We start from the raw sequence: 19,664 nt of genomic DNA, 5'->3' as shown, positions 1-19,664 counted from the left end.
TTGGGCATTACACAGCAAGGTCTGTGACTGAAAAGGTCCTGTTTCTGTAGGGGACAAAAGCCGCTGAGCTTCCAAACGAAGGCCAGGGCTTCTGAGCTCGAGAATGCGTGGGAAGAAAAGCATATACCTGTGAGATCACCTTACTCCAATTTGCCTTCCCAACTGCTTCGAACTATTTATGCAATAGATAAATAGAGGAAAAAGTAGCCCATAGGGAAACTTGGAAACTTTTGGGTTCCCTGAGCCAAGGCAATCCAACTTGTCATGCCAAGTGGGCCACAAGATTACAGTGGTACCTCGGGTTAAGTACTTAATTCATTCCAGAGGTCCGTTCTTAACCTGAAACTGTTCTTAACCTGAAGCACCATTTTAGCTAATGGGGCCTCCTGCTGTCGCTGCGCCGCTTGAGCACGATTTCTCTTCTCATCCTGAAGCAAAGTTCTTAACCCGAGGTACTATTTCTGGGTTAGGGGAGTCTGTAACCTGAAGTGTCTGTAACCTGAAGCGTATGTAATCCGAGGTACCACTGTACTTGGACACGGAACTTGCGAGTTGTACACTGCGTTGTCACGCGAGAGGAGGCGAAGAGCAAGGCCAAAATTTGACGCCCTTGCGCTGCCTTCCCCAAACCAGCTAAGCAAGGCGCCAGGCTTTGGGAAGGAGAGCAAATTTCTTACACTTGATTGTAAAAAAACCCTCAAAGTGGTTTACAAAAAGAAGATACCTGCTACTTTTGCATGGATGATACACATTTGGCCCAATGGGGATGATTGGCTCTCAGTAAGAAACAAGTAGGAGCAAAGGAAGTTCCCTTAAACGGAGTCAGGATTGGTCCATTGACACTGTGTGGCTGTGGCTCTCCAGGGTTTCAGAGGGTGGCTATATTGTTCTTCCTAGCCCCCCCCCCCCCGAGATGCTCAGGGTTGAAACAGGGGCCTTCTGTGGGCAAAGGCGATGCTCCAACACCAAGCTATGGTTAATAATAATAATGGGATTTCTTAACCACCATATGGTCGCAAGGCAGGTTACAGCAAGATCAAAATATCAGAACAATTTTAAGGGGCTATTGGTTCCCCCTCCTCCTTGAACAATCTCCCAACAAGCAGGGGATTAGAAGAAAAAGGACCCAGTCAGAATCAGTGCCTAACTTTTCATTATTTATCCCTTCCCTTGCCTGACTTTAAAGAAAATGAAAGGGAAAAAAAATCCTTAAACATTGCTGAATAAACTTGGGGTACTTTAAAAAGGACAGCATAAGAGCAGGATAAGCAGAGGCTTCTGGATTGGGCCCGCCTGCTCTTCTTAACCATGGCCAACTAGGCGCCCACGATGGGAAGCCCACCACCAGGAGCTGAGGACACGGGCAGCCCTCTCCAGTGGCTCCCAGCAACCAGTACTGGGAAGCAGAGGGTTGCCCTCCTGGCTACAAGCGCTCCCTAGCCTCCTCCTCCGTGACCTTGTCTAATCTTTTCACGCCGTCACCGCACACCTCCAGTGGCAGTGAGTTCCGTAGACTCTGCAGGATGAAGAAGTTTCCTTTCTCCGGCTTTCCTCCAACTTGGGTACCCCCCCAGGTGTCGCTGGACTACAACTCCCATCATCCCTAGCAACCAGGACCAGTGTCAGGGATGATGGGGGGGGGCGTAGCCCAACACCACCTGGGGGCACCCAAATTCGAGATCAGAGCCGGGCGCGCCCCAGCTCTAATCGGATCCTGTCCTGGCACGGATCCTCCCCGGCGTGGGCGTGGAAGCGCGCGCGCCCTCCCCTCCGAGACTTGCAAGCGCAGCCTCCGCGCGACAAGGGACAAGCGACGCGCCTCTCCGCCCGCCGAGGGGCGCTTCTTGCGCGGATTCCCTCGCGGGTCGGAGCCGGGCTCCATCCAGGCAGCTGCGCCCTCGGAGGAAAAGGGAGAGGCGGCTACAAGCGCGCGGGCGCTGCGTCCTTGGAACCGCTCGGGGCTGCGGTTATGCAACCAGCCGTTCGAGGAGAAGCCGCGAAGGGAGCCTCTGAGCATACGCAGAGCGCCTTTCCCTTCGCTCCTCCTGGAAGCCATCGCCGGCGCCGCCATCTCCTGCCCTTCCGTCTAGCACGCGTAATAGCTTTATTTTTAAGATTTTATTGAAGGTTGGCAACGGTAGAGGACTCCAGGAAAGCCCAAATAGACGCCGTGTCCCGTGGAGAGGGAGTCCTGGGCGTCCCTGTTGGTGGTACAGAATATTTTTTAAAAAGCAGCAAACAGCACAGAATTCTCCCAGGCTTTGGCAACGCATCACCGTAAGTGGAAAGAGGCGTCTCTCCCCCCCCCCCCCAGAACCCCTCCAGAGTTCTATACTGCATTTCTATGCTGGCCATTTCCTCAATTAATTTTATTTATTTACTGCGATTCTATCCCGCTTTTCTCTCCGAGAGGAGCTCCATGTGCTGCGTTTGGCTTCCTCCCTCTTTGCTTAATCCCCACACTGAGAGGCAGCCAGCGGCCCCAGGTGAGATTGATGGCTGAGTGGCCTCTTCCCAGACCCCCGTTTATCACCTGCCATCTCTGCTACACCTCCATTTCCAACCTCTGATTTCAGTCCTTTAAGTGTTTACTGTTCCTTCCCTTCTGCGACTTTAATCTCTGACTTCCTGTTTGCATTTGTTTACTTTTCGCTGTTTTATAACCAGTGGCGTAGCGTGGGTTGTCAGCACCCGGGGCAAGGCAAGTAATTTGCGCCCCCTAGCCCATGGATTTGCGTCCCCTAACCCGTGGATTTGCGCCCCCTAACCCTAACCCCCAGATGTTGCGCCCGGTGCGGCCGGGCCCCCCTGCACCCTCCACGCTACGCCACTGTTTATAACTGCATACAGTATTTTAATGGATGTTCGTTATTCTTCTCCCACCTGGGAGTCGCACCCTTTTGGATCAGGGCCAGGGAACCTTTTCCAGCCCAGGGCCTTGCAGAGCCAGGCAGGTAGATAATGTGCCCCCCCTTTTTACCCTGGGGATAAGTCTTATAAAATAAGTATATAACTAATTTTCACAAAAGTTATGCTGGCAAATAACATTATTTCAAGGCTTGAACAGTATCTGCATGTAAAGACAACATGGAAAATATAGATAAATATGCTGACCGAGACCCCCTTTGGAATCAAGTGCCCCATATGGCCCCCACCTCCTCTGTCTGGGCCTGTGGGGGCCACATTCCCTTCTCTGCATCCTTTGGGGGGGTGCATGCCAGTGGTGGGCGGGGCCAGAGGCAGAAGTGGGCGGAGCAACAGCTTTCCTTTTACAGTGGTGCCCCGCAAGACGAACGCCTCGCGAGACGAAAAACTCGCAAAACGAAAGGTTTTTTCGTTTTCGAGTTGCTTCGCAAGACGAATTTCCCTATGGGCTTGCTTCGCAAAACGAAGCTTGCCCCACAAGCTCCGGGGATAGCGGGAAGCCCAGCGCGTCTTCCCTGCTGTCCCCAGACCTCTTTTGAAGCAAGGGGCGGCGGGGAGAAGATCGCTTCTCCCCGTTGCCAGCCCCGCAAGCTCCGGGGACAGAGGGGAAGGCGCAGCGCCTTCCCCTCTCTCCCCGGACCCCTTTTGAACCAAGGGGCGGCAAGGGGGAGAAGCGATCTTCTCCCCTCCGCCCCTTGCTTCAAAAGAGGGGACAGAGCGGCGCTTCCCCTCTGTCCCTGGACGGTCTCCATAGGAACGCATTGATTGATTTTCAATGCATTCCTATGGGAAACCGTGCTTTGCAAGACGAAAAACTCACAAGAAGAAAAAACTTGCGGAACGAATTAATTTCGTCTTGCGAGGCACCACTGTACTTTGGTGCAGTAGGGCAAGTCTCTACACGTTCTAGGCAAGCGGGAGAATTGAAGGACACATTTCAGCCAGGTAAAAGCACTCCTGGAGGGTGCAGAGTGGGGCCAGTGAGGACTGTGGCCTGGGAAGAGTCCTGTGGGCCATACAGTGGTACCTCGGGTTACAGACGCTTCAGGTTACAGACTCCGCTAACCCAGAAATAGTACCTCAGGTTAAGAACTTTGCTTCAGGATGAGAACAGAAATCGTGCTCCGGCTGCGCGGCAGCAGCGGGAGGCCCCATTAGCTAAAGTGGTGCTTCAGGTTAAGAACAGTTTCAGGTTAAGAACGGACCTCCAGAACGAATTAAGTTCTTAACCTGAGGTACCACTGTATACAGATACCTGGAGGGCTGCACTGGGACTCCAGGTGCGAGGCTCTCCACTCCTTCTCTTTAAGAAACATTTTTAAAACTCACCTTTTCCCTCTTGCTCCTTCAGCCGTGTCTCCTATCTCAGCTCCTCCACGTCTTTAGGATGCCGGAAGGTCCAGAATTGTTCCTAAACAGCCGGTACATCAACGAGGAGTGCGGGGGTCTCGTTTTCTCGGGTAAAGTGGAGAAGTCGGAAGTGAGCAAGAACCCGGAGGTGCCCTTTGAGAGCGACAGGTACCTGATCTCGGCCGTGTCGAGGGGCAAGGAGCTGAGGCTCACCCTCACGCCGCTCAAACAGGAGGGCCCGGCTCCTTCCAAAAGGCGGGTCTCTGCAGCCCGAGGGAAGCAGGCAGCTCAAGAGCCAATGGATATCATCTTCCGTTTTGGTATGTCTGGCAACTTCAAATTTGTCCCCGTGTCCGAGATGCCAAAGCATGCGCACCTGCGCTTCTACACCCGAGAAAGCCCGCCCCGCGTTCTCTGCTTCGTGGACTTCCGCCGATTTGGCCGATGGGAGGTGAGCAGTTCCTGGCAGGTGGACCGAGGGCCCTGTGTGATGCTGGAGTATGAGAGGTTCAGGTGAGGATCGCCTATAGCGGCTGGCCCAAGGCACTTTGCCGCCTGAGGCAGAGCAGCAAATAGTGTCCCCTGCCTCCCCCCCCCCCAAGTGGCATAATATCTGGGGCTGGTAAAGTTGTTTTGGCCCCTCAATTTGGGTGAATTTCCCACCTCCTCTGCTGCCCCTTTCGTCACATCCACACTCATTCATTCATTTATTTTTTAATTTATTTTTTATTGACTTAAGAAAATTATTGGTGGTTCATGGTAGAATTCTCGCCTGCCCCTCTCATTCATTTATGAAAGCAACTGGCTTCCTCCTGACATCTTGGGAAAAGAAAAGACCCTTCAAAAATGGGAGGTGGTCTTGTTCTGACTTTATTTATTTATACCCCACCTTTTCCCCAACAGGAACTTGAGGCGGCTTACAGATAAAATAGGAGCAGCTGAAAACATTGGGGCGGGGGCAAACCCGTAGTTATAAAAAAACAAAAACCCAATGAAATAGTAATAGAATTAAAATATATTTGTATATAAAAGATCTCCATATTTCTAGGTGGGGACTGAATCAGATAGATTTGTTTTGATTGGTGTGGGAAACAGCAGGCTCTGCCTGGTGATTGGCTGGGGAAATGAATGGCTCTAATTTAGCCCGCTTAGTTTCCAAAATGAGAATGTATGATGAAGGTGATGGAATACATGGAACTGGCAGAAATGACTGGCAGAATCTGAGATCAGGGAGAAGAGGCGGTGGAAGAAGGCTGGAAGAAATTTAAAGACTACTTGCAGAAATACTGTAAAATTAATGAATGTTAAAGGGATGTTGGATTGAAAATAAGCGGTATTGGTAAAAAGATAAACAAGAATATGTGAATTCGGATTGATAATGGTTTAAAATATATAGTTATAATAGGTTAAGATATTGAGTAAAGATAAATGATAGAGGGTAAGGATTTGCTGAATTAACTATGTGAACTGGAATACAAAAAAGGGGTGTGTGAAGAGGTCAGGAAACAAGTAAATGAAATATAAGACATGAAAATATTGATTTCTTTTTAAAATTTTCTTACTTTTTATGTGTTTTGTCTTTGTATTTTTGTATCTCTTTTTCTTTTACTATTGTTATTCTTTTTTATTTCTTATTTTTAATTTTGTAACCTTTTATTGTCTGTAAAATTTCAATAAATATCATTTAAAAAAACAAAAAACAAAATGAAAATGTGTGAAGTACCACTTTGCCTATGTGGAAAGCCGGCTTTACTTCATACGCTCCTCCGTGGGCCCACTGCTGCTGTCCCCATAGCTGTTATTCTGGCCCAGGGTCACCCAGTAAGTTTCATAGCTGAGTGAGGATTTGAACCCTGCTCTCCAACACACTAACCACTATGTCACACTGCCATTTCGTTTCCAGCATGTGATTGTGCAAAGCTTTAGACTCCTGTTAAGCCCAGGGCTTGGGGAGCCTCACACCAAATGCAGCCCCCTCTTCACCTGGCCCTTGGGACTTTTGTCAAATCATGCCCCTCTCAGCAACCTCTTTGAGACCTTTGGCCGGGCTGGAATGTGCCCTTGAACTGGGATAACGCCTCTTTCTTGCCAGGCCACTTTTGCCTCTGCCCCCAACCCCCCGCTAGGTTGTGATGTGGCCCTTCGGATAAAAAAGACTGATGCTAAGTGGCCCTTTTAACAAGCCCTCCTCTGTTGCAGGGAAAATGTGCTGAGGAACCTCTCGGACAAGGCCTTTGACAAGCCCATCTGTGAGGCTCTGCTAAACCAGAAGTTTTTCAACGGTGTTGGCAATTATCTCCGGGCTGAGATTCTCTACAGGTGAGCCGGTGTCTGACTCTCGCTTGTGCCCGGGGAGCAGAGTCTGCCAGGCTGGGAGCATTCCTGCCCAGGTCGCTCTGGTCCTGGAAACCTCTGTAATCGTGGGCACAAGCGATGACTCCTCTTCTGTGGTGTCCTCCTTGTGCAACTCCCTCCCCGTGAAGCTGCACACGACCTCTGTGCTGCAAAATTGAAGCAGATATTCTTCAACCATCAAGGCCTTTTCAGGAGCTGTCCTCAAAGGGAGAGTTTCTGAGTTCTGACATTGCTGTCCTGTCATGTTTTTCACTAGCCTTTTGAAAAGTGCTTTTTTTGAAAAATTGCTGCAATTGGGGCTTACTTTAGCGGTTGTTAATTACGTTGTATTTGATATCGTGAGCTGTCTTGGGTGGGTTGTGCTCAGGTAGGTAGCGTATAATGCAAAATTTAACCTGTTTCTAGTTTATAAAAACTTTTCGCAAGTCTTAAATTGTTAATTCTTATTGGTAACTTCATTGTTGTATTTTTCTTGTAAACCGTTTTTGAGGCTTTTTAAAAATCAAATTTTATGAAATTTGCAGTGTCACTGAAATTTCACCGTTCCAACTCTTTGGCAGTCATTTGAAATCATTCCTGTGGCCTCTTCCAGGTTGAAAATCCCTCCCTTTGAGAAGGCACGGACTGTTCTGGAGGACCTGCAGCCCCAGGAACAGGTGAGAGGACGCGAGGAGGAGACCGCTGGATCAGACCACAGGTCCAGTCAGCACCCTGCTTCCTGACTCCAGGCTTCCTATAAGCAAGGAGGGAGTTTTCTTGCTCTGTTGCTCAGCCTTTCTCATCCCATCATGTGGAACAGGTCACTGTCCTTCCGCTTTAGGTCTTTGGGTGTTGCTGGACCACAGCTCCCATTGGTTCCAGCTGCCTCAGCCAATGGCTGGGGAGTTTGGGAGCCGCACCTCAAAAAGGATGTTGTAGAGATGGGTAAGATTCAGAAAAGGGGAGCCAAAATGATCAGGGGGGGTGGAGTGTCTCTCCTACGAAGGAAGGTCGCAACGTTCGGGACTTTTTAGTTTAGAGAAAAGGCAAGAAGGAGGCAACAAAATAAGACATTTATAAAATTAAGCACAGCATGGAGAAAAAAGTAATAATAATAATAATAATAATAATAATTTTTTATTATTTATACCCCTCCCATCTGGCTGGGCCTCCCCAGCCACTCTGGGCGGCTTCCAACAGAACACTAAAATACAAAAACCTATTAAACATTAAAAGCTTCCCTAAACAGGGCTTCCTTCATCTGGTGGGAGGGCGTTCCACAGGGTGGGTGCCACTACCGAGAAGGCCCTCTGCCTGGTTCCCTGTAACTTGGCTTCTCGTAGCGAGGGAACCACCAGAAGAAGGCCCTTGGAGCTGGACCTCAGTGTCCGGGTAGAACAATGGGGGTGGAGACGCTCCTTTAGGTATACTGGGCTGAGGCCGTTTAGGGCTTTAAAGGTCAGCACCAACACTTTGAGATGTGCTTGGAAACATACTGGGAGCCAATGTAGGTCTTTCAAGACCGTAGTTATGTGGTCTCAGTGGCTGCTCCCAGTCACCAGTCTAGCTGCCGCATTCTGGATTAGTTGTAGTTTCCAGATCACCTTCAAAGGTAGCCCCACATAGAGCACATTGCATAGTCCAAGCGGGAGATACCCAGAGCATGCACCACTCTGGTGAGGCAGTCCGCAGGCAGGTAGGGTCTTAGCCTGCGTACCAGATGGAGCTGGCAGACAGCTGCCCTGGACACAGAATTAACCTGCGCCTCCATGGACAGCTGTGAGTCCAGAATGACTGTAATGAGCAGAGAAACATTTTTCTCCATTTCCTGTAACACTAGAATTCATGGACATCCAACGAAACTGATTTGGGACAGTTAATATAAAGTACTTTTTCACATGGTGCATAGTTAAATTATGGAACTGTCTCCTAGATGGCTTTGAAAGAGGATTAGATAAAGAGAGAGCTATTGTTTTTTTTTAATAGATATTTATTGAAGTTTCAGAAATTATATAAAGGAAACAAACAAAACACAGACAAAAAACAAGTATAATTTCGATCCCTTATTTTCTTATACCTTACTTCGCTGACCTCCTCCTACCTCCCCTTTCTGTATTCCAATTTCAAATTATTTATTCAGCAAGTCCTCTCCCTTAATTTCATTTAGTTTTTAACCTTTCTTTTCTTTTAACTTAAACATTACTGCTGTAAACCACTTAGTTTCTAAACCGTCATCATTCTAACATTCATTAATTTTACAGTATTTCTCAGCCCTTCCTTCAATTTGTTTTTTATAACCTTATCATCGAACTTATACATCAGTTCTTATTCTTAAAACATTTTTTCTAAGGTCGATCAAGATTCCCTTCCACGAATTTCCCAATTTATATAACAATAACAAACAAAGTAAAAAACGAAATAAATTGTAATTATGAACCCTTTGGATTCCCAAACTCCACCCCCCCTTTCCCGGTTTCAGCCCCCAACAATGTCCATCAGTCTTAATCTACTATCAGCCTGGAGATCTCACATCCGAGGCACTTAATTGTCTCTCAGTTCCTCTCTGCCGGTCTTTTTGATAGACCTTGATATTAAACACCAAATCTTGGAGAAGCTCCGGCCCAACAGGGTCTATGTTTTTTCCAGCTAGGCCTTCATACTTAAGAGTAGAGCCTATGGGGTGTTCCATTTCTTGTTTCTTGCTCTTTTCCAGTTCAAAAATCCCCAAAGCTCTAAGATAAAGAGAGAGCTATTGAAGGCTACTGTTAATTCTGGATACCAGTGGCTGGAAGCCACAGGAGTGCGGGGAGAGGGCTCTTGTCTTCAGGTTCTGCTTGCGGGTTTCCCAGAGGCATCTGGTTGGCCGCAGTGAGAACAGGATGCTGGACTATATCCGCCATTGGCCTGGTCTAGCAGGCTCTGCGTATGTTCCCACGCCCTTCTTCAGTGTGCATGCCTGCAGGGAGAAAACCTTTGGGCGCATATTGATACCACCTGGAATTGTGATCATGCAAGGCTCAAAACATGGAAACCTTGGCTGCATCTCTGCAGATGTTTGCATGGACATGAGGGAGCCAGACTATCTGACATGTGCGGTGTGGGGATGTGGAGCAAAGCTACTTGGCGTAGCTTCACTCATGCATTCAGCTTACTCACGAGAATAGCTCCTTTCTTATTGGTTGATTGATTGATTGCCACTTGTGCCAGGCTCCTCAGTCCAAAAGGCTCCCAGAGCAGCTTACAATCTAAAACACACACACACACACACACACACACACGAAAAGGAACAGGGAGGGAAGAGGAAACTCAAAACCCAAACTCAGGCACCAGTTTCTAAACAGTACAGTCATACCTCATGTTACGTTCTTTCATGTTACGTTCTTTCAGGTTATGTCCCACGGCGTTATTTCCGGGTTTCGCCGCTCATGCATGCACAGAAGGGCTAAATTGCGCTGCAAACCTGCACAGATACGGCGCTTCAGGTTGCGCTTTTTTTTCATGTTGCGAACGGGCCTCCGGAATGGATCCCGTTCGAAACCAGAGGTACCACTGTAGTTCCTCTCATGAGCGACTGGCACAGTTCAGGGGCAGGAGGTGCCCGGTTGTCATGGTATTGCCAGAGATTGCAGGGGAGGAGCAGGAACAGGCAGAGGGAGGCGGGCAGGAAGTGGCGATTGAGGAAGGAGGGGAGAGCCAGGAGGTGGGACGGCTCTCAGATGTTGAAGCAGAGCCTCAGCACCGCACAGGAAGTTCTGGCACAGACAGTGAGACAATGCCTATTCTGTCTGCCAGGGAAAGGAGAGAGTTAAAGAGGAGGGGGGAGAGGCATCACGTGAAACTTCCCCGCTTTTTCTGTTGGAGAAGAAGCTGGCGTAAGCCACTCCCAGAATCTGAGCTGAAGGATTCAGATGCATTATTGTAATACGCTGCCTGTGTTGTTGTTGTTTAATCGTTCAGTCGTGTCCGACTCTTCGTGACCCCCTGGACCAGAGCACGCCAGGCACTCCTGTCTTCCACTGCCTCCCGCAGTTTGATCAAACTCATGCTGGTAGCTTCAAGAACACTATCCCACCATATCGTCCTCTGTCGTCCCCTTCTCCTTGTGCCCTCAATCTTTCCCAACATCAGGGTCTTTTCCAAGGAGTCTTCTCTTCTCATGAGGTGGCCAAAGTATTGGAGCCTCAGCTTCACGATCTGTCCTTCCAGTGAGCACTCAGGGCTGATTTCCTTCAGAATGGAGAGGTTTGATCTTCTTGCAGTCCATGGGACTCTCAAGAGTCTCCTCCAGCACCATAATTCAAAAGCATCAATTCTTCGGCGATCAGCCTTCTTTATGGTCCAGCTCTCACTTCCATACATCACTACTGGGAAAACCATAGCTTTAACTATACGGACCTTTGTTGGCAAGCTGATGTCTCTGTTTTTTAAGGTGCTGTCTAGGTTTGTCATTGCTTTTCTCCCAAGAAGCAGGCGTCTTTTAATTTCATGGCTGCTGTCACCATCTGCACTGATCATGGAGCCCAAGAAAGTAAAATCTCTCACTGCCTCCATTTCTTCCCCTTCTATTTGCCAGGAGGTGATGGGCCCAGTGGCCATGATCTTCGTTTTTTTGATGTTGAGCTTCAGACCATATTTTGCGCTCTCCTCTTTCACCCTCGTGAAAAGCTTCTTTAATTCCTCCTCACTTTCTGCCATCAAGGTTGTGTCATCTGCATATCTGAGGTTGTTATTTCTTCTGGCAATCTTAATTCTGGCTAGGGATTCATCCAGCCCAGCCTTTCGCATGACGAATTCTGCATATAAGTTAAATAAGCAGGGAGACAATATACAGCCTTGTCGTACTCCTTTCCCAATTTTGAACCAATCAGTTGTTCCATATCCAGTTCTAACTGTAGCTTCTTGTCCCACATAGAGATATGTAAAATAAAGACTGTTTCTATGTATCTCTGAGTGAGCAGAGGCATTTCTTGCGAAGAGCATTCACAAGGCATCACACCGATGGAGCTGGACCTCCAGCAAAGCTGATGACACGAGCCTTCTGCTTCCTATCTGCCCTACTGAGGTCACCTGGGGGGATGCCTGGCTCCAGGGGAGAGCTGAGGGGAGAGGAAGCCTGATGGCGCCAATGGAGGGAGCCCTGCTTCCCAGCACTCCCACTGAGTTTTATTTTTAGCACATTAGTCTTTGGGTGTATGTGTGAGAGAACCTGGAGGAAGGCTGAAGGCTGTATGGAAAGCACCTTAGTTGGGTCCTCTTTTGCTCGGCCTCCCTTGACTGCTGGCCTTCCCCTTGCAGGCACCTGGACTAACCTCTGGGAAAAAGGTGAAGCCGAAACAGGAGAACCCCGACCTGCTGGAGCTCTGTCACCTGGTGCCCATGGAGGTTGTGAATCTGGGTAAGGACCAGGCGGAGGACAACCCAAAATGCTTCCCCTCCATATTCTGTGTATCATTCAAGAGCTGCAAAAGTGTGTAGGTTTTAGGGGGGTGGATGGATTGAAGGATGGATTTTTATTTCATGAAATTTATACACTGCTAGTTTTTTTTTTAAAGCATCTAAGTTGATTTGCAGAGTTGGAGTGAAATTCGAGGAGGGGTGGAGGCAAACCTTGCTACCCTTCAACTTGTTGCTTCTCCTCCCAAGTAAATATGTACAGTGGTACCTTGACTAAAGTCCAGTCTATTATAAGTCTGTCTTGGACTAAGTCCAATTGCAACCCAGAAATGAGTGCTCCGGGTGCAACACAGAGGTGATATTTGGAGGTTTTGTTTTTGCTTTTTTTGCATTTTGGTTTGTGTGGCTTTTTCGGTTTTTTGACTGTGACTTCGTTTTATGGGACTGACCTGTGACTGTGGCTTGTGACTCGGTTTTTGTGACTTGTTTTTGTGACTGTGCGGAACCCAGTTCAGCTACTGGTTAATTGTGGTGTGACTGCAGAAATGGATAAAAGCCCCCCATCCAAACAATGACTATCATCAGTGCACGTAAGAAAAAAAATATATGTTAATTTTTTTCATCTACAATACTGTCTTATTTATTTTATAGTACAGTAACATTGATCATTGCCTTCATTTTATGGATCAATGGTCTTGTTAGACAGTAAAATTCATGTTTAATTGCTGTTTAAGGGGGTGTTTTTCATTGTCTAGAACAGATCAATCCATTTTCAATTTCTTTCTATTGCAAAGCACACCTTGTTTTAGGTCCACTTTGTTTTAAGACCAGATTACAGTCTTAAACCAAGATACTACTGTACAGGGTTAGTGTGTACAGCTTGAGAGGGTGGGAATGCAGTTCTGCACTCACATTTCTCCTTGCCTTTTCCCAATAGGTGGCAAAGGTTATGATCCCGTTAGGACATCTGATTACACCATGTTCCTGGAGTGGACTCAGTGCTATTTTGTCTCAGGCATGCAGACCCTGCGCGATGCCAACGGCAGGACCGTCTGGTTCCAGGTAGGAGCCTGAGGGAAGGACACCAGTTGCTTTCCTGGGGGTCGGGTGCTGCAGTGTGTTGGCCCCTCTTCCTTCAAGGTTGGAGAACAGGTGGCCCTCTGTGAGCATTTAAAAATGTCATGGTCTGTAAATCTTGGCATCTGGAAAACAGCATGAAATAACCTGAGGGTTAAACCACAGAGCCTAGGACTTGCCGATCAGAAGGTCGGCGGTTTGAATCCTCGCGACGGAGTGAGCTTCCGTTGCTTGGTCCCTGCTCCTGCCCACCTAGCAGTTTGAAAGCACGTCAGAGTGCAAGTACAGTGGTACCTCGGGTTACATACACTTCAGGTTATATACGCTTCAAGTTACAGACTCCGCTAACCCAGAAATAGCACCTCGGGTTAAGGACTTTGCTTCAGGATGAGAACAGAAATCATGCTCTGGCGGTGCAGGAGGCCCCATTAGCTAAAGTGGTGCTTCAGGTTAAGAACAGTTTCAGGTTAAGAACGGACCTCTGGAACGAATTAAGTACTTAACCTGAGGTACCACTGTAGATAAATAGGTACTACTCCGGCGGGAAGGTAAACGGCGTTTCCGTGTGCCGCTCTGGTTTGCCAGAAGCGGCTTAGTCATGCTGGCCACATGACCCGGAAGCTGTACGTCAGCTCCCTCGGCCAATAAAGCGAGATGAGCGCCACAACCCCAGAGTCAGCCACAACTGGACCTAATGGTCAGGGGTCCCTTTAGCTTTAGCTTTACCTAGTTGTTTGTGTCTTATGTTCCCAGCACCAAAACTCAAGATAAGGTTTTTGTTTTTTGTACTGATTACATTCTGGGCCATCTTCTTCTCTTGCAGGGCAATCCTGGACCGATGGCCCCAAAAGGTGAGTATCAGGGGCCCCTTGGATCGCCTGTCAGTGATTTCTCCTGGATACATGGCTCCCCACCCCCTCGATCTAAATTAATCCCTACAATCCTGTGAAGTAGTTTAGGCTGGAAGTGAATGACTGGCCCAACGATCATCCAGTGAGTTTCATGATGAAGTGGTGAATTCGAACTCTGGTCTCCCAAGCCCTAGTGTGACCCTCTAACCAACTACACCACCACTGGTGTAACATAGGCATGACTAACATAGGGCTGTTAAGTTTTTATGGGTCTATTCTTTACTTAGTTGACTACAAACTCCAAACTACACTGAGGATCTTTAAAAGGTCAATCCTTTATTAGGCATAGCAAACCACACATTATCAAACAAACACCGTATACAAATTGTGCAAAATACGAATTCAGCATAACAGGGTTTGTCCCAGTCAGATCTTTAACTCCAGAGAAAATCAATTTGCATAAATAATACAATATAACACTACCACATCACCGATCAATTAAGAACCACTAAATCTCTTTATAATGGCCCAGTCTTTCTACATGGACAGCACTCAAAAATTCAGCCAGTATTAAAGTAATTTGATCATTCCTGTCCGAGAGCAGGTCCTGAACCAGTGGTGGCATAGAATTGAGCCTGTTAAGTTGTAAGGCCTCTAATAATTGTCTTCTGGCATAAATGCCCAAATTGCAAGAAAATAAAATATGCTCCAAAGTATCAGGTTCCTGTTTACTACATTTGCAGAGGCGCTCTGCTTCTGGGAGAGCTAAATATCTTCCCACTGAGGATCTTTGAAAGAACCATAGCTGAGTTGCAGAGCCCTTAATTTGAATGCAGAAGGTCACAGGTTCAATCCCAGGTCTCTCTAGGTAGAAGGATCAGATATGCATAGACTCATCTCTGTGCTTAAGACACCAGAGAGCCGCTACCAGTTGGCAAATGAGGCAGCTTCCTCTTCTCTTCTATGATTTTGGACGCAACAGAGACATTTTAAGATAACGCTGGCAAAACTGGGACTGGACCTTTTGTTTTGTTTTGCAGGAGGAAAGCCACACAAGAGACAGTTGAAAGTAAAACCTGATCCTGATACCTCAAGCTCCAAGGTAAGGCAGCTCTTTTTTAAAAAAAATATAGAATTTTTAAATTGATTTTCCAATATTGTTCCAATAACAGCCTCATTATAACAATGCCAAATTTATCCAATTAAAACAATTATTAAAACCAATTATTTATATACTGAATTATATGATTCAGTTAAAGTGACTTCCTCACTTCTTTGCTTTCTTTAAAATTTTCTGCGTTCCAAAATCTTAATAATTTCAGTTATATTCCCTTCAAGATAGTAATCCCTTATACAACAACTACAGTCTTTTGGTTTCAGTTGGTGTTAATATATTAAGTAACATAAAGTTTCAAGTGAGGTACTCAGTCTGTAATCATTGCTCTTTCCTGCGTGTGGTATTTTCCCCATGATATTGTCCTAACCATATATAATGTGCCCTTCAATCTTCCAACTGTTGATATTTCCCATCATGACTCGGGGGAAGCAGTTGTCTCACAGTTTTCCAAAAGCCTCTGTGTCACTTTGTCCTGTGATTCAGGAGCTTGTTAGAGACCCCTCTGTTCTAACAAATAAACTGTCCTCGCCGTTTTTTTCCAGCCTAGGAAGAGCGCTCTGATTCCAAACTGCAAATGATTAATAGGAAAACCTCTGACCTTGCAGCTGTCAGACTCCTTTCCTCCTTTCAGCTGAAAAAAATATAGTCCATTATCTTTCCAGTTAGATTACATTCCAAATTGTCGCAGTTTCCTTTGCATTCCTTTGAAAATAGCAGAGCATGGGGTGGTTTTGTTCTGTATTCCAACATAGTCCTTCCCCCTCTTTCTCTTTCCATTCCATTCTTCTCACACATGCAGTTCCAATTTGATGTTAAATTTCATGTTATTAATCAAAGTTTCTCCCAGCCTCACTTTTTGTAGTGCCTTTGCCTGCCCTCGTATTCCATAGGGAAGCAAGAGAGGAATTCAAAGAATGAGTTCTCCCCATCGTTCTTTGTTTATCTCCGTCTGTCTCTGTGATTCCTGCAATTGTGGGGTTTGATACCTTCAGCCTCTACAATTCCATTATTCTATCTCACAGGTGCACACTTGAATTGAGGAGGTGAAATTCAGCTCTGTTTTGTCTGTCCTAGGTCACAAAACTGGAGACTAGCAGCTCTGTGGCCGGTATTCCTCAGAAAGATGTTGTGGGAACAAGGAAGTCTGGAAGGAAGAAAGGGAAGAGAATTGTCCCCCAAACAGAGGACCACACTATGGTTAAGGAAGCCAAGGTACCAAACACCAGAACTCGGAGAAAGGTTTCTGCCTTGCAGCAATCTCCAGCACCAGATAACACAGTGGCTGTGGCTGAATCCCAGAAGAGGCGTAAATCAACCCGGAAAACCAGGGGTAAGAAGAGATGTGATCTGGCTTCAGAGTTCCTTAGGTGGCTTTATAGAGCAAATGTGACTCAACCACTGCAGGGATGGGGAACCTGCGGCAGAGATCTGGGGGTACCATCCGTGGGGGGCACTAAGATGAAAGAGGTGGAAGGGGGGCACAGAAGGTGGGAATGATTATTGGATTTTGAAAAGCTGCTATCACTGGATCAAATTCATCAGTTTTGCTGAATTAAATAATTTATATTGGATTTTTAAGAAACGTGCAACTAATTGTTACCAAGCTGAATTGTACTGTGTTAACATCTTCCTTAGTAGGTTGGGCAAACCACTCTTCTTTTTATGCTTTTTATAGGGTGGGGTACAGCACTGGGATGGTTCTATGGAACTGGGTGTGTGGGCGGGGTGGGGCCCCCAAAGGTTTGGTAACCACTGGCCTAGACCTTGCTGGGTGCCAGCGACCATCATTCCCGACCATTTGCAATGCGTGATGGGAATTGGGCAGCGCAGAGTTGGAACTATGGAACTCACTCCCACAGGAGGCAGTGGTGGGCACCGACCTAGATGGCGGCTTTAAAAGAGGATTGGACAAATTCATAGAGGAGAATTTGTGCATGATGGCTCGGCTCTGCCGCCTCCATGGCCAGAGGCAGCAATGCTTCTGAATACCAGTTGCTGGAAACCACTATAAGGCTCTTGTGCTCAGCTTGTTTGTGGGTTTCCCATTGGGGCTTCTGGTTGGCCACTGTGAGACCAGGATGCTGGACTAGATGGGTCATTGGACGGATCCAGCAAGGGGGGTTCTTAAGTTTGTATGGGACTCTTGGTTCCCAACGCCTACATGTCTGGCCTGCAAGCCATCTAACTAACTGCTATTGCTTTTCAGGTACTGCTGCTGTTTCCACCAGACCCAGGCAGGTGAAGGCACAGTAACATTCCTGATACAGAACATCCTCCTCCCCTTCTCAGCCATGTGCTGCTGAGGCAAAAGGGGGTATAAACTCCTGGACGATGGTCACATAGCTGCCTTATGTTGGTTTCTGGATCCTGGCCTGGCAACAGGCAACATGGTGGGAATTGTCTGCGTTGTCACTTATGTGCTTTTTCAAGTCCTGCTAGGAACATATAGCAGAGCAGCTACTATGAGGCCTTTTATACACTGATTTGCTTTCTGGAAATGCCACTGTAGATTCAGGCCACGGTCTCAGCCCCGATTCCAAACAGCGAGTAGGCTTCGCGTATGCCACCGCTGGAGGAGATCTTTCTGCTCTGGGTGTCAAGGCCTGCGTCAAAGAGAGGGTTCTCTTGATACAATGGAACCTCTATCTGCAACCATAATCCATTCCGGAGGTCCGTCCGGAGTTCGAAACAGGTCGCTGGGAGAGGCGCTGTTGTGCACAGGCGGCAATTCCCCGCTTCTGTGCATGCACAAATGGCGATTGTCGCTCCTGCGCATGTGCGAACGGCTATTGCTGCTCCTGCGCATGCATGAACAGCGGCAAACCCGCTGGATACTTCTGGGTTTGCCGATCCTGCGCATGCGCGAACGGCAGCAAACCCGCTGGATACTTCTGGGTTTGCCGCGGTCGCGACTTGGAACGATCGTGAGAAGAGGTGGTGGCAAGTTGAGGTTCGACTGTATATTCACAACAGAGGAATGACATAGCTGAGCCTCCTCCAATCCGGGAGCTGTTGCAGGGGCGTCTGGTAGGGGAAATCTAGCTCAACTCATCAGCAGATAGTTTTCGCTTGGTTTGGGGTATAATTGCACTGTTGTATAATCCGCAAGAAGAATCCACAAGCTGATGGCATTACCTCCAGCTCCTCCAAGACCTGGACTCTTGGCACTGCAATTTTAGGTGAAATGAGTCTTGCCCTGTTGCTTCCTGGAAAGAGATGTCAGAGCTTCTACCTTCTGAACAAGGTGAGGGCCCATTATACACCTGTGCATTTAAGGTGCAGGTTGTTCGATGCAGCTAGCAGGGGACTGCAAGCGGGAATGAAGTTTAAGCCGTTCCAGTTTCCCCCAGAGCAAATGGCATTAAAAACACCACTGACACATTTAACATCATGTCTAGATTCGCCTTTGGATCAGGAGCACAAGAGCAGAGCTCAGCTGCTGAAACGGTTGCAGTATTTCCTTCTCAGCCTTATTCTGACAGGAATATTCTCTGGGGCTCAAGAACTACATGGATAATTCAGGTCAACACTTCAACTGATCAGTAAGATATCTAGAGGCAGTTCTGTTCAGCAAGGAGTGGGATTTGATCCACTGCTACATTACCTCCTAGATTTGAAAGAAACGTGCATTTTAACAGTTACTCAGTCAAATACTTTCTATCCTTGGTGATTATATTTCTCTCTCTCCTTTGATTATATTCTTACGGTGCTTTTTGGTGCAAATAAAGATTTTTTTTCTAGAAATGATGGTGTTGTAGGGTGTGGTGCTATGACGAGACAATTGTCAAGAAAAAGTCCTAAGTATAGTACTGGTGCCCCACTCTGAAAGCCAGTGTGGTGTAGTGGTTAAGAGTGGTAGACTCGTAATCTGGGGAACCGGGTTCGTGTCTCCGCTCCTCCACATGCAGCTGCTGGGTGACCTTGGGCTAGTCAAACTTCTTTGAAGTCTCTCAGCCCCACTCACCTCACAGAGTGTTTGTTGTGGGGGAGGAAGGGAAAGGAGAATGTTAGCCGCTTTGAGACTCCTTCGGGGAGTGATAAAGCGGGATATCAAATCCAAACTCCTCCTCCTCCGCTGCTCATTGATTCCAGCCCACAACCTTTAAACTTTGGGAGCTCCTGCTGGCAAGTCAAAGATGGTTTCCCGCTGTGTGCAGATGGGTGATAGTAAGTAAAGTCACCACCTGTGGGTGGGGGCAATGACCATCCTTCCAAGCCCCTTTGGCACAAGGGCTGGCAAGGGCTGAGGCCACACCTCCCCACGTCAAAGAGAGTCCTACTGCACGTTCCAAAGGGAATGACAAGGAGAGGTCTGAACTGCCATGTAGATGTTAACCTGGAATGCGGAAGAGTATTTCAAGCAGTTCTTCTGAAACTCCATCCCCACCACAGCTATTTCTCTGCCTATAACCATAGCCCAGTCCTTCTTTCTGGGGATTCGCGAGGGTACACAGTACCAACAACTTTTTTTTTCTAGAAGGAAAGGGTTGCCGTATCCCCTTTAAAGTGTGACGTGGGTGGTGCTGTGGGTTGAACCACAGAGCCTAGGACTTGCTGGTCAGAAGGTCGGCGGTTCGAATCCCCGCGACGGGGTGAGCTCCCGTTGCTCGGTCCCT

General features: G+C 47.5%; 1 protein-coding gene across 2 annotated transcripts; it reads left to right on the top strand.

Moving 5' to 3' along the window:
* Positions 1 to 1,754: 1,754 nt before the first annotated feature.
* NEIL1 (nei like DNA glycosylase 1) lies at positions 1,755 to 18,792 on the top strand. Of its 2 annotated transcripts, none has more exons than XM_082237448.1 (10): positions 1,755 to 2,277; positions 4,277 to 4,788; positions 6,475 to 6,594; positions 7,223 to 7,286; positions 11,905 to 12,004; positions 12,941 to 13,065; positions 13,904 to 13,931; positions 14,972 to 15,033; positions 16,123 to 16,406; positions 16,514 to 16,619. In XM_082237448.1, exons 2-10 carry the CDS (start codon positions 4,313 to 4,315, stop codon positions 16,557 to 16,559), a joined length of 1,305 nt encoding a protein of 434 aa, XP_082093574.1. In that variant the 5' UTR covers positions 1,755 to 2,277; positions 4,277 to 4,312; the 3' UTR covers positions 16,560 to 16,619. The 2 variants fall into 2 exon arrangements, with proteins under 2 accessions (XP_082093574.1, XP_082093575.1); XM_082237449.1 differs by lacking the exon at positions 16,514 to 16,619 and adding an exon at positions 17,255 to 18,792 and having other exon boundaries at positions 1,769 to 2,277; positions 16,123 to 16,378.
* Positions 18,793 to 19,664: the final 872 nt, after the last annotated feature.

The sequence above is a fragment of the Podarcis vaucheri genome (genome assembly GCF_965113315.1).
Source record: "Podarcis vaucheri genome assembly, chromosome: 9".
Taxonomy (NCBI): Eukaryota; Metazoa; Chordata; class Lepidosauria; order Squamata; family Lacertidae; genus Podarcis; species Podarcis vaucheri.
This window is presented reverse-complemented; position numbering and strand designations above follow the sequence as displayed.

What these genes read in the sequence shown, in the direction of transcription:
- NEIL1 (XM_082237448.1), top strand. Translation starts at nt 4,313, where the DNA reads ATGCCGGAAGGTCCAGAATTGTTCCTAAACAGCCGGTACATCAACGAG. An exon ending in CTGGAGTATGAGAGGTTCAG is followed by an intron (nt 4,789 to 6,474) that starts GTGAGGATCGCC and finishes CCTCTGTTGCAG; the next exon opens with GGAAAATGTGCTGAGGAACC. An exon ending in TGGACCGATGGCCCCAAAAG is followed by an intron (nt 13,932 to 14,971) that starts GTGAGTATCAGG and finishes TTTGTTTTGCAG; the next exon opens with GAGGAAAGCCACACAAGAGA.